The sequence below is a fragment of the Notothenia rossii genome, assembly GCF_949606895.1.
Source record: "Notothenia rossii genome assembly, chromosome: 10".
NCBI classification, from domain to species: domain Eukaryota; kingdom Metazoa; phylum Chordata; class Actinopteri; order Perciformes; family Nototheniidae; genus Notothenia; species Notothenia rossii.
Genome location: NC_136908.1, coordinates 28,304,670 through 28,317,843, shown reverse-complemented (window position 1 = coordinate 28,317,843; position 13,174 = coordinate 28,304,670). Strand labels below are relative to the sequence as shown.

Here is a 13,174-nt window from a genome sequence, read left to right as displayed (position 1 = left end):
CTGTTGCCAGATTTGAGAGAAATAAGCAACCAGGTCTATGAAAACAAGCCCCAAAGAAGCAACACATACATGATGTTCTGGAATTTGAAACCAAAACTAAGGCCTCAGGATGACTTTAAGACTTGAACATGGTCATTTTTGTTTTTTAACATTGAATACAAAATGTTTAAAAAAGTATTTAAAAAAAAAAAAAAAAAAAAAACGATTCCCGATTTTTTTCCTCCCGATTCCGATCTTTTGAAAATCACGTGATCGGCCCCGATCACGTAATCGGATCGGGACATCTCTACTTTTGTTATGTGGTGGAACTGGTCCCCCAGATTTAAAGTGACCAAGAACAAGCCATTGAACAATTTCCCATCTGCATGTAACCAAAATTAGCCGTAAAAATGAAGATATTTCTCCTTAATTATGATAAAATGCTTGTTTAAAAATGAACAAATGCCTTTTCTAAAATAACTTAACAGCTCGTCGATGATTAAGTCTGTATGAAGGGCCCTAAGTTAAAGGGGCCCTATTATTCTTTTTTGGGTATCCCTTTCCTGTAATGTGTTATATAGATTTTGCATGTAAATGGTCTGCAAAGTCTAAAATCCAGGTGAACTGAATAACCTCCAATAAACCCAGGGTCAATGTGAAGAAAGCCTACCCTTAGTGATCGAAAACTGTAGAAGTAGATGTGAACCAAAAAAACTTACAACTCAAGAATTTTCCCCATGATACGATATCAGTATCAGCCTAAGAGGAGTGGATATTTTACCTTGGTAATGCTTATTTTCACTTTCAAAGAACATTAAAGTCCAGACCCACTTAGCCTTTAGTGGTGCATTCAGGTGTATCACAGGATCTTCAATATCCACTCATCATTGAGGTGGATCTGATGACATTGACGCATTGTGAATGTTTTTAATTATAGGTCTGGTTGGTCTTTCTTGGCTTGATGTCAGTGATCAGTTTTTATGAATTGAACATTCATAGATTCTACTTAATTCAATGACCATAAACTAATGCTAAAAATGTGCACAGTTTTCTGCATTTTTCTAAAGTTTTTAGCTACTTAGTTCCAGTGAAAATAGATAAATATCCAGATTAGCTAGAACTCAAAGCGTTGGCATATCAAACAAAAGAAAAGCACAGAGTTACCAACATCCCTGGAAAAGTTCTGTTTCTTGTTAAAGAGACAAAGGGACAACTGTTGGGCTGGAGCTCATTGCTGTAACTAACTTAAAGAGCCTGTGACACGAACCCAACAACTGTTGTGCAATGAAATAGTGGGCTACTAGTAATCTCGAACCGTCAGTTTAAAAAAGAAAAAGCGATACCGTTCCGATAAATATCAATAATTTCGAACATCGCGGGAAAATTCCTTCGACTCATTTTGAGGTTTTGGGGAAGCCGGAAGTGACGTCGATGCAGGAACGCTTCACTGTGCGGCGAGAGAGCCAAACACGGACAAAGTGTGCTGTCATGCGTAGAAATGGTGAATTACTGAGTTTAGGCACGTTAATAACGTTTTAATGAAGTTGACTACAGTATATTCATATTTGTCAGTGCTTTCATGTCAATTCGGCGAACATAAACATAAATGATCGTGGTGAAGATGATGATTAAATTAGGATTAAAAATCGGTAGTGAGAGCTGCTGAATTTCCTCCCGTCGGATGTGATATAAAAACAAATCGATTATTTTTGTAAACTCAAGTGGATGAAACTACATTTATTAGTGCTTTCATGTCAATTCGGCGAACATACATATAAATGATCGTGAGGATGATGATGTAAAAATCTTTTGTTTGAGCCGGTCTGCATTTCCTGATGAGAAAACAAACCTTAGCTTTTTGTAGTTGGAGACAGTTCAGTGGTGTAGTGGGCGTTGGACGCGGGGGTACGCCGTACCCCCACTTATTTGAAGCATGATTTATTTTTTAAATAGTCTAATACATCTAAAATCATTGCCAGTGTTATCAGTTGCAAGTGTGTGTTTGTTGTAATAATGACGAAAACATAATAGGCAGATTTCACAGTAATTATAATAAAAACGTAGCTCAAGCATTTATGCAACTTGATTTGAAGCGTGTGTGTGTGAGGGGCAGAACTGTGTGTGTAGTGTGACCAGGTGTCCCGCACTGTGCGGGACTGCACACACAGCATTTTTATTATTTATCCCGCGTCCCACACATTGAGACTATGTCCCGCATTTGAGTGATAGTCGCGCAGAAAGGCCGGATCGGTTCGCTGACAGCCGGCACCGCCCTTTATTATTATATTGTCTAAACGGCATCATGTAGGTTGCGCTGACAGGCGACACAGAGGTCCCCAAGCCCCCCCCCCCCCCCCCCCCCCGGTTGACAGTTCACGAGCGCGTCCATAGTGTCTCCCGTCCACCCACCACCCCGTCCACCCAGTTAAACATCCCCACTACACCACTGGTTGTAGTAGTAGGCCTACACCAACATGGATTAAACGTGTGTTTTTTTTTTACCACAATGTTGGGGAAATTAATGGATAAAATGCACGGATTATTATTATTATTCCCACTCCGATCGGGACACTAGGTCCACCGTTTCCCCGCAGCGAGGCTCCCCCCGTTGACAGTTTACGTGGGCTGGGCTGGGTGCAGTGGCGGACTGGCCATCGGGACGAATCCCGATGGGCCGGTACCGAAGTGGGCCGGTCGGATAAGTCACTAGCACATCCCCCACTCCCCCCGTTGACAATTTACTAGTTGTACCGAAGTGGGCCGGTCGAGAGTCCCGGGCTGATTTTTAGTCCAAGTCCACCACTGGCTACATGACCGTATGATCGCCCATATTTACGCACCTAATTCCTAAACTTCTAACAGATACAAAATAAACCGATCCTTCAGCCTCATATGAGCTCTCAGACACGTTCAAAATTAAACTGTCATCGCTGTCTGAGCTTGCTGCTGTGTGCGCCATCGTGCGTTTACATGCAGATGCTGGGATCCTGAACGGTGCAGCTGGAGCGCTGTGCCCGCATTGACGTCACCCATAATTTGGCGGGACTTGAAGAATCCCCGAGAAGATCCAGGAAATGGTCAACAGTGAAGGGCAGATTAATGGTTATCAAAGTACAAATATCCAAAATCAGTTCAGTAACGGTTTTCAAGGGGACAATATTTACTCAAATTGATGGGTTTGGATGATGTGGGAAAATCGTGTCACAGGCTCTTTAAGTTTACGTGTTCCCATTCCTGTAGACAAACCTGGACCCTTTACCACCGGTTACACCAGACTGTTTGAGGGCTGACGTCAGACTCCCAGCATCCAACAGTGCCAGATGTGTCGAGTACATAGCTGCAGGGAACGTGACGACCGCCTTCCTGCACCCACCAAGTACGCACATACCTCACACAGGCACATACTTTCACAATGTTTGGTTTGATTCTTAGTGTTTAAAGGGATGTGAGCTAATACATTATTGTCCCCCATAGCACTCTCTGACACACACCTTTTCTGAATTTCCACAGAAAAATTGAATGATGTGTAATCTTTTACAAATTCTAAATCACTACTTAAAACACTCTGTTGACACAGGGGCCTGTCAGTGTCTGCGTTTTTACTCGTGATAACAACAATTATATCATACAAATGTTACTTCCCCAGACTCTTCAACTTAAAATTAGATCTTAATGTAGCACAAAGACTCTTTTTTTAATTTATTTTTATTGAATTTTCTCTTTTTTCTTTATTTTTTATATGGTGTATGTATGTTTTCTGCCCCTTATTCATTTATGATAAAAATGTGTCACGATAAGTCTTATTACTTTTATTTATGTAATTGGCATTTCTTTAATCAATACCACAAAAAAGAGAAACAGAGTGTTGAGATGCATGTTTAAAGAGGGTCCAGTTTGTGAAATTAGTGCAGCGCTTTCAGTTTTATGCAGATGATGTTGTCCTTTGTAACATATCAAGACGCAAATTCAGAACTGACATCAAGAGTCTCTGTCAGATAAATAAAGTACACACCTAGATCATTAGATTTCTGGTTTAGATTTGTGAAACACAGAAAACATTGCATTTTAGGAAGATTTAAGCTATAGTTGTTGTTGTTGAAAAGTAAATGAATTATTTAGTGGGAATGCTGATACATACCATCTGTTATGCTACGCACGAAATTCTTTATTATTCCGCCGGGTTATTTTGCACCTCCTCTTCTCCCACATTCCACATCGCAGAAACTCCGTTCAAACATCAAAACGTTCAGCTCGGTCGGGAATCGATGGCTATCACTTTTCTCATTCATAACTTTCATAATTCCAGAGATACATCCCATAATTCATCACATTTTTAACATGGAAGTCAATGGAGAAACTCTTCAGACTTGAACAATCTTCATGCAACTTCAACTGCTAACTGCTCCTTCATACTTCCACTCAGAAACCTCATTCCAACTTTAAAATGTTACACATCTTTCTGACATTATTCATGTTAAACAACTTTTAAATCTGATTCGTAATTTTAGAGATATTAAACATTGTTCAGACCTTGGTAAAGAGGCCTTCTTCAGATTTAGAGTGTGTGATGTCACAGCTACAGCTGTAGAGTGGAGGACCGATTGAAATTCGCCTTCATATTTTCTTTTGAACCTGCCATAATTCCCAAACCCTACATTCCTGAGACATCATTTTTCATAAGAAACGTAGGAAAACATCTTGTTGCTTGCAAAATAATTAAACAAAATGCCTCTTGAGGGCATGAAGTGACAAAAGCTTTCAACATGTCTCCATTAAACCCCATTGTAAGTTCAGCCTCATCTTTCACCCGAAAATACACAAAAAGTACTTCAGATGCTTAAGTTCCTTGACATGCTTCACGCTTTGAAATTTCACCGATATCCAGTGGCGGCCGGCCCATAGGGGCGCTAGGGGCGCCGCCCCACCTCTTCCCACATACAAAAAAAAATATTAATAAAAATATTAAATTAAAAACAAATATTTCAAAAAATATATATTTCAAATATATATATTTTTTATATTTTTTATTTTTAATGAACAAGGTAAATATCATACAATTGGTATCAGTAAAATGTACAATAAAATCTTGTTTAAAATTGTGTTACGATGTCTAAAGTTACTGATAGGTCACATGTTTCCTGCCTGGCCTTGCCCTTTGCATTAGTTTATCATTACGGGGCGCTGCCCCCGAGCCAAACAGCAGCAACCAGCACCTTGCAAAAATCTCAATAGTAAACTGTGCTGCCGAAACATAATTTCAGCCATGTAGTCACTCAGAAAAAATCTCGCCAAACCTCGCCAAAAAACACAATGTTGTTGTAACTGATATGAAAATGGTCAAAACACCACCAGACTTCAGATGACAGTTAATGGTCCAGCCCCCAACATGTCTATGTGCCATTGGTGAGTTTTCCTCAAAAGCTGTTGCCATGGCAATGCATCCGTCGCCTTAAAACACAATATTGCTATAACTCCTATGAAAATAGTCAAAAAGTGCTCAAACTTCACGTGTGCTAACAGTCCAGCCGTGAAGACATCTACGTGACGGTTTTGAAATGTCTTCAAATGCCGTTGCCATGGCAACACAATGCTCGCTATGAAACACGGTTTTCTCATAACTTCAGTGAAAATGCTCCAAACGGCCCAAAACTTCACAGGTTTGGTAACGATGCAGCCATCAAAACATCTAAGCTTATTATGGGGCGTCATCAAATACCGCTGCCATGGCGACAGATCATTCGTCATCAAGTTAGTTCAATAGTTTGCAGTTAAAATATTCTGCTGCCAAGCTTTTTTACTTTCTTTTCTTCTCTCATCACACATTCAAGCCCCCAGTGTTCATGTATAATTTCAATCTAAATTCTTCACTTTCTTCTTACACATTACATTTCAGAATAGCAATTCAGCGTCAGCTTTTCAGCATAAAGCATTCCCACTAGCAATTTCTTCAGGAATTGCATTCTCTAGTTGGACCTGATGCCCGAATACTTATATTAGACACATCAGACTGTGTTTAGGTAAGATGATGCAGGAGAGTGCCTGATTTCTCAAAGGTGAGGTCGAGGTTTAACTGTGAACAATTGTAAACCATTATTTGAAAGATTTAAAAGCTGTAAACCCAAAAGTAAGTGAGAAGATTGTAGAAAAGTCTACTTTTTTTGAGAATTGTACAAAGTCTTTAGAAATAAACTCACAAATGGATTTGAGCGGTTTTGGTGCCCGCTAAACCTTACCAAGTAAGACAAAACGAAAGAAAAATCTGCCTCCCTAACAGTGCTGCCAACCTCAAGTTTAGATTAGATTAGGTGTAACTGTCTTATCATTGCAAATAGTACAAGTTCTGAGGCAATGAACCAAATACTGGTTCACAATTTGAAATTCAGAGCAATAATATAGCAGTAGACAGCTATTTTACCACATAAAATATATTGATGAAAACATTAAACATTGTCTTGTAATCTTGTATTTGTATACTTTGTTTAGATATAGGCCTATGTGTGGCTAATAGCCACTGCATCGTCTCGGAAGAATAACACATAGATGCAACACATTTAACCTTTGTTGAAAAAAAAAAAAGTCCAAGTCCCAAAGATGAGTGCTAATATCCACACACAGTTGCAAAAAGATTATTAGCATCTTAGGAGTGTTGGTGCTGAAGCAAAAAAGGAGTAATTGCACTCAAATGTAAAACTTTATGAGAATATGTTCACTTTTAATATCATTACCACAATATATTTTATTAATCAGACCCTGGAATTTGGCATATAGTGGTAAGTTATGGGTTATGGGTCAAATCAATGCAAGTTATGGTCTAATTCAGCAGAAGCAACGATGCATTCTTGATGTTGCCCCTCTGTCTTTACAAGCTTACTACAATTATTCCTTTCACAATTTTATCACATCCTATAATGACAGTTTATTGCTGTGTTTTTGCAGATTTTAATGAAAAAGGGGATCAGAAGTATGATGCTCTACTAATGAGCAATGTGGTGCCAATGTACCCAGAGTTTAAAAGTAAGTTACTGGTTATATCACGACATTACAAATTACAGGCTTACATACTGTACGCAACTCTGATTTTTTTCCCTTTAATTTCCGCTTTACTTTCCTATTTTAGAGATCTGGGACTACTTTCACAACACCCTATTTAAGAAATATGCATATATTTATAACAGCATTAACGTGGTGACAGGACCCGCCTTCGATTACAACTACGACGGACAATACGACACTCCAGAGCAGATCCAACAGTATGTGAAGTTTCTTTTTTTTATGGAAGTTAGTAGTATTGCAGTTTAATTTTTTCTGGAACAGACAGCCTTGATTTATGAACCAATGTGAACACTTACTTTTTTTTCCGTTTAAATTATAAGAAGGGCACATGAGGTCTTTGTTCTGATTTTTTTCAACTCATGTCCTGTGTTCAACTTAATTGGTAATGATTATCTTATGAATTACCTTAAGCACTGGGTTTGAACCGTTTTAACATTTTAAATTGTTTTGTTACCATTGTAACATATACATTAGGCTTGGGCGGTATCATCTTTTTCATACCGTCATACCTTGCTGACATCATACCCTGGTATACGGTATATGACGGTATGACTTGAGTCGACTTGAGCGAGGTGTCGTTCGGCGGCAAATAGATATTTCGAACGGTATATTATATGTTCGGTGTAAAATGCAGCCCGAGCCGGTAGACGCTCGCAAAGTGCCGCGACGTGTGCGCAAGTGCAAAGCAAGGGCTGCATACATGACACATTGTGCAAATGGCACATTTTGAGATCGGATACAGGACGCGTTTGTAGATGTCCGACTTTGTTTCAATTGTGAGCTAAGTTAACAATATATCATCCTACATAAACATTTTCCGGGAGTAAATACTTGACTTATTGAATAAAGTTTGCTTTATTCACTAACTAGTTTGGCAATATTATTCCGTGCATGTGTTAAAAACCTTATTTGCATTTGATTCATTGGATTACTCGCGTGAATGTTTAGCACGTAAATGCTTTCGTTTTTAAAACCGTCCGACCTCGACTACAAAACCATCAACCAGTTGCATAGGATTAAAACATTTCAACAGTGACTCACCCCGTCTTAAACATTCCCAAAGAAGTGCCTCTGTCTCTCGTTGTGCTGGATGAAGTCACTGGCGACGAGTAAACCCAAAATAGTCCCAAACAGGCGCAGAGGCATTTTTCTTTTTTACTAGTTGTCCGAGTTCGGGGCCGGCAAATGCTGCCGCCATCTTGCTCAGCTCAGCTCTGTGCTGAGCTCTGAGAGCGGGAAAGACGGACTGCCTTCCCCTGCCCTCTGCTGGCGCGTGCTGTGCATTACAACCAATGTCGTCCCTGTCAAAACTCCGTGTCAGTGTAATAGAATGAAACGCATCTTTGATTTGGCACACAGTCTGTGACGTCACGGTATTGAAAATCATACCGACGGGATTTCGAAATACCCTGGTATACCGTAATACCGCCATACCGCCCAAGCCTAATATACATACATATACATATACAAAAAGAAGTGTCCTTTGGTGTTTCTCAGGGAACCTGTCATGGTCCACCCTTTTTTGCAATATGTATCCTAACTTAATGTAATATCATCACTTGATATAAATTAAATTTAAACCAACATTGCTTATGATGTATGCTTCATCACTAATACCATGAGCAACAGACTGCAGACACTTTAAAAAATGGTCAGAGGCTAAAAAGATTTATTTTTCTTCTGTTGGTCAGAGCCAATGACAGCCAATGAGATGACCCTACACAAATCGTCTATTTTAAAAAGTTGTACATTTCCAACGAATAAGACTGTGTTTTTATTTGACTACAGGTTTGTGTCCGGCACAAACATCTCCATCCCCACACATTACTTTGCAGTGTTGACCAGCTGCAAGTTCAATGAGCAACCTGTAAGCGAGTGTGCTGGCGAGCTGCAGAGTGTTTCCTTCCTGCTACCTCACTTATCCCACAACTCGGAAAGCTGCAAAGTAAGGAACAGCAATGTTTAAATAACCTTTTTAAGATTACACAATCCTCTTCTTCAATCCACCTCACATTACACCAGACAGATAAACTGAAACTCTTTGTACGGTTCAGTCCGAAACTGCCTCCCTTTAGCTGCCTTTCATGATCCTGAACAAAGCAACAGTGTCTTCTTTACCCATGTGTAACAGTCAATATGTTCCCTTTTACTGACACTCAGGAAGTTCATTTACTGTGAGGTAATGAAAAGACCAAAATGAACCATTGTGTCTGTGGTCCAATCTTTGCCATTTATTACAAAAAAGTTGTCTTTGAATCCAAGAGTGATTAAATAATTGTATGAAAAGGTCCTGATTACCTGCTAGTGATTTTGACATTAATTTCACCACAAAACGTAGGTTTCTAGAGGCTGTGTTTGTTTTGAGGTAGTGTTAGAGGTGAGACCAAAACCAAAGAATTAAGGAGGGTTCATCCCTTTGGATGCATAAATGTGCTTCATTTTATTTCTAAAACCTTTTTTCCACATGAAATTCTACGGTGGCCGACAGGTGCAAACACGCTACAACGACCCGAAACACTCAAAAACAATGCAAATATAAAGACAGAAATGTACCAAAACACATGAACATTTTAAAACATCTTCTCCAACAGGACAACATATGCGCAGCATTTAGAAAACATTCACCAACATGACGAAACATGCTCAGGGTTTACTAAAAGTGCTGAAAATGAAGAAAATGCTGCAAAAAACTCAAAACACAACGTAAACAGGGACACTAAAAAGTGACACACACAGAATGAAGTGCTTGTTGACCTTCAGCAGTTATAAATTGGCCAACTGTCACTGTCACTGGAAATGTACCTAAAATATTGTATTGGCTTATTTTAACAATGTCCTTGCATGATTCCTTATGAAATTATTGCAGATCTGCTGCAAGCTGGAAAGCTAACGTAGCTAACCTTGTCATTTAAAATATACTGAGAAAATACTTACAATTATGAAACAGACTAACTCTGAAACAAGGACAGTTGACCAACTCTATAATCCCAAACAAACTCTCCAGTCCGAGCTATGTGCATCACTTTTTAGTGTCCCCGTCTCCATTGTGTTTTGAGATTCTTGCAGCATTTTTTATTTGCAGCGCTTTGCATTTGCAGCATTTTGTTGCAACACTAGTAAATCATGCGCATGTTTCAGTAAATTGGTGGATGTTTTCTTAATGCAACGCATGTGTTGTCATATTGGTGAAAATACTTTCCTCATTTGTTTTTTTTTGGGCACATTTGTATTAATTTATTATCATCGTTTTTGAAACTGCAGCGCGTTTCTCCTAATGGAAATGTTTTGGGCAGTTATAATGCGTTTGCACCTGCCAATCACCGTAAAAAACACATTAATTTCAACCTGTGAAAAGACAAAAAAGACACAAGGCTAAACACTAATATTAAACTTATACAGGACTGTCTCAGAAAATTAGAATATTGTGATAAAGTTCTTTATTTTCTGTAATGCAATTAAAAAAACAAAAATGTCATACATTCTGGATTCATTACAAATCAACTGAAATATTGCAAGACTTGTATTATTTTAATATTGCTGATTATGGCATACAGCTTAAGAAAACTCAAATATCCTATCTCTAAATATTAGAATATCATGAAAAAGTATACTAGTAGGGTGTTCAACGAATCACTTGAATCGTCTAATTAACTCGAAACACCTGCAAGGGTTTCCTGAGCCTTGAAAAACACTCAGCTTGGTTCAGTAAACTAAATCACAAGTATGGGGAAGACTGCTGATCTGACTGCTGTCCAGAGGACCGTCATTGACACCCTCCATCAGGAGGGTAAGACACAAAAAGAAATTTCTCAAAGAGCAAGCTGTTCACAGAGTGCAGTTTCAAAGCACATCCACAAAAAGTCTGTTGGAAGGGGGAAATGTGGCAGGAAACGCTGCACAACCAAGAGAGATGACCGCAGCCTTAACAGCATTGTGAAGAAGAGTCGCTTCCAGAATTTGGGGGAGCTTCAAAGACAGTGGACTGAAGCTGGAGTCCAGGTATCAAAAGTCACTGTTCACAGACGTGTCCGGGAAATGGGCTACAATAGCCGTATTCCCATGGTCAAGCCACTTCTGAACTCAAGACAACGGAAGAGGCGTCTGACTTGGGCTAAGGAAAAGAAGCACTGGACAGTTGCACAGTGGTCCAAAGTCCTCTTTTCAGACGAAAGCAAGTTTTGTATTTCATTTGGAAGTCAAGGCGCCAGAGTCTGGAGAAAGGCTGGAGAGGAGCAAAATCCAAGTTGCTTGAAATCCAGTGTGAAGTTCCCACAGTCAGCGATGGTTTGGGGAGCCATGTCAGCTGCTGGTGTTGGTCCACTGTGTTTCATCAAGCCCAGAGTAAATGCAGCTGTGTACCAAGAGATTTTAGAGCACTACATGCTTCCGTCTGCTGAAAAGCTCTATGGAGATGAGGAATTCATTTTCCAGCATGATCTGGCACCTGCCCACAGTGCCAAAACCACCAGTAACTGGTGTACTGACCATGGCATTACTGTCCTCGATTGGCCTGCAAATTCCCCTGACCTGAACCCCATAGAGAATATGTGGGGTATTGTGAAGAAGAAGCTGAAAGACACCAGACCCAACAATGCTAATGAGCTAAAGGCCGCTATTGAAGCATCCTGGGCATCCATAACACCTCAGCAATGCCACAGGCTGATTGCCTCCATGCCACGCCGCATTGATGCAGTAATACGTGCAAAAGGATTCCCAACCAAGTACTGAGTGCATTAATGGACATTTTCAAATGTTTGATTGTGTTTTGCTGTTATAAATCTTTTTTTTTATACTTGGTCTGAGGAACTATTCTAATTTTTTGAGATAGGATTTTTGAGTTTTCTTAAGCTGTATGCCATAATCAGCAATATTAAAATAATAAAAGGCTTGCAATATTTCAGTTGATTTGTAATGAATCCAGAATGTATGACATTTTTGTTTTTTTAAATTGGATTACAGAAAATAAAGAACTTTATCACAATATTCTAATTTTCTGAGACAGTCCTGTATGTTGAAAGTAAAAGCAACACAAATACAATTAAATCATCATCAAAGGATATAAAAGGTAATTACAAAGAACACAAACATATATAAACAGTATGTGAATAAACATTACTTCTCATTCCAGACATCATTGCATTTGGGAGGCAATAAATTATAACTCAAGCCCCACTAATGTGACATAAGGATACACAAAGAAGCCTAGACCGTTCAGAGTATTTCCATCTCTGGTAGTCTTGCAATACAAGTCAACAAAATGCAAAGATCTTGATGATTTATTGAACAAACCGATTGGTGAAGATACATTTTGTTCATAGTGAGGCTGAGTTGACTAACTAGCCCTAGCAGATACAGTACAGTACTACAGTATGCCAACTCTAGCCTTAGACCGTTCACAGAACAGGAAGCAATGCAAAGGAAAAAAATGTAACTAACACAGAAGAAAGATATATTTTGGCGACACATGATCACAAACCTACAGTGAAACTTCAATTGTTCACTTTTCTTTTTGCACCGATAGAGTACAGAAGCCGAATCTCAATGGGTGGAAGACCTCATGTGGTTCCATCAGGCACGACTCAGAGACGTTGAGTGGATCACAGGATTGGACTTTTACCAAGAGAGCGATCGACCAATCCCAGAGCTGCTAAAGGTGAAGACCCGCCCCACAGCTGCTATTCACAGAAAACTATAAAATTGCTATTTTCCCACAGAGAAAACACCGGGATAAATATATTGTACTGTATCTGCTAAAGTAATGTAGTGAATAAATAGTCTTTAATTATGCTATCACTTTGTACTGAAGATTTGTGAGTGAAAATGCTTATTTAGTGGGAATACTGATACAGCATTCCAACTATATGTTATTCAACGCACACAATTCTTTATTATTCCGCTGGGTTATTTTGCGCCTCTTCTTCTCCCACATTCCACATCGCAGAAACTCAGTTTAAAGATCAAAACGTTCAGCTCGGTCGGGAATCGATGGCTATTACTTTTCTTATTCATAACTTTCATAATTCTAGAGATACTACATCCCATAATTCATCAAATGTTTAACATTGAAGTCAAAGGAGAAACCCTTCAGATGTTACACATCTTTCTGACATTATTCATGTTAAAAAACTTTTAAATCTGATTC

The 13,174-nt window shown here is 39.1% G+C and overlaps 1 protein-coding gene across 1 annotated transcript in view; it reads left to right on the top strand.

Annotated features, from left to right (window-relative positions):
- Positions 1–12,822, top strand: part of LOC307022740 (ectonucleotide pyrophosphatase/phosphodiesterase family member 3) — a 98,625-nt gene extending 85,803 nt beyond the window's left edge. The window contains exons 19-23 of the mRNA XM_079655632.1: positions 3,220–3,355; positions 6,916–6,993; positions 7,097–7,229; positions 8,821–8,977; positions 12,554–12,822. Coding sequence (XP_079511758.1) covers positions 3,220–3,355; positions 6,916–6,993; positions 7,097–7,229; positions 8,821–8,977; positions 12,554–12,727 — 678 coding nt within the window. The 3' untranslated portion in view covers positions 12,728–12,822. The remainder of the gene's footprint in view (positions 1–3,219; positions 3,356–6,915; positions 6,994–7,096; positions 7,230–8,820; positions 8,978–12,553) is intronic.
- The last annotated feature ends 352 nt before the right edge of the window (positions 12,823–13,174 follow it).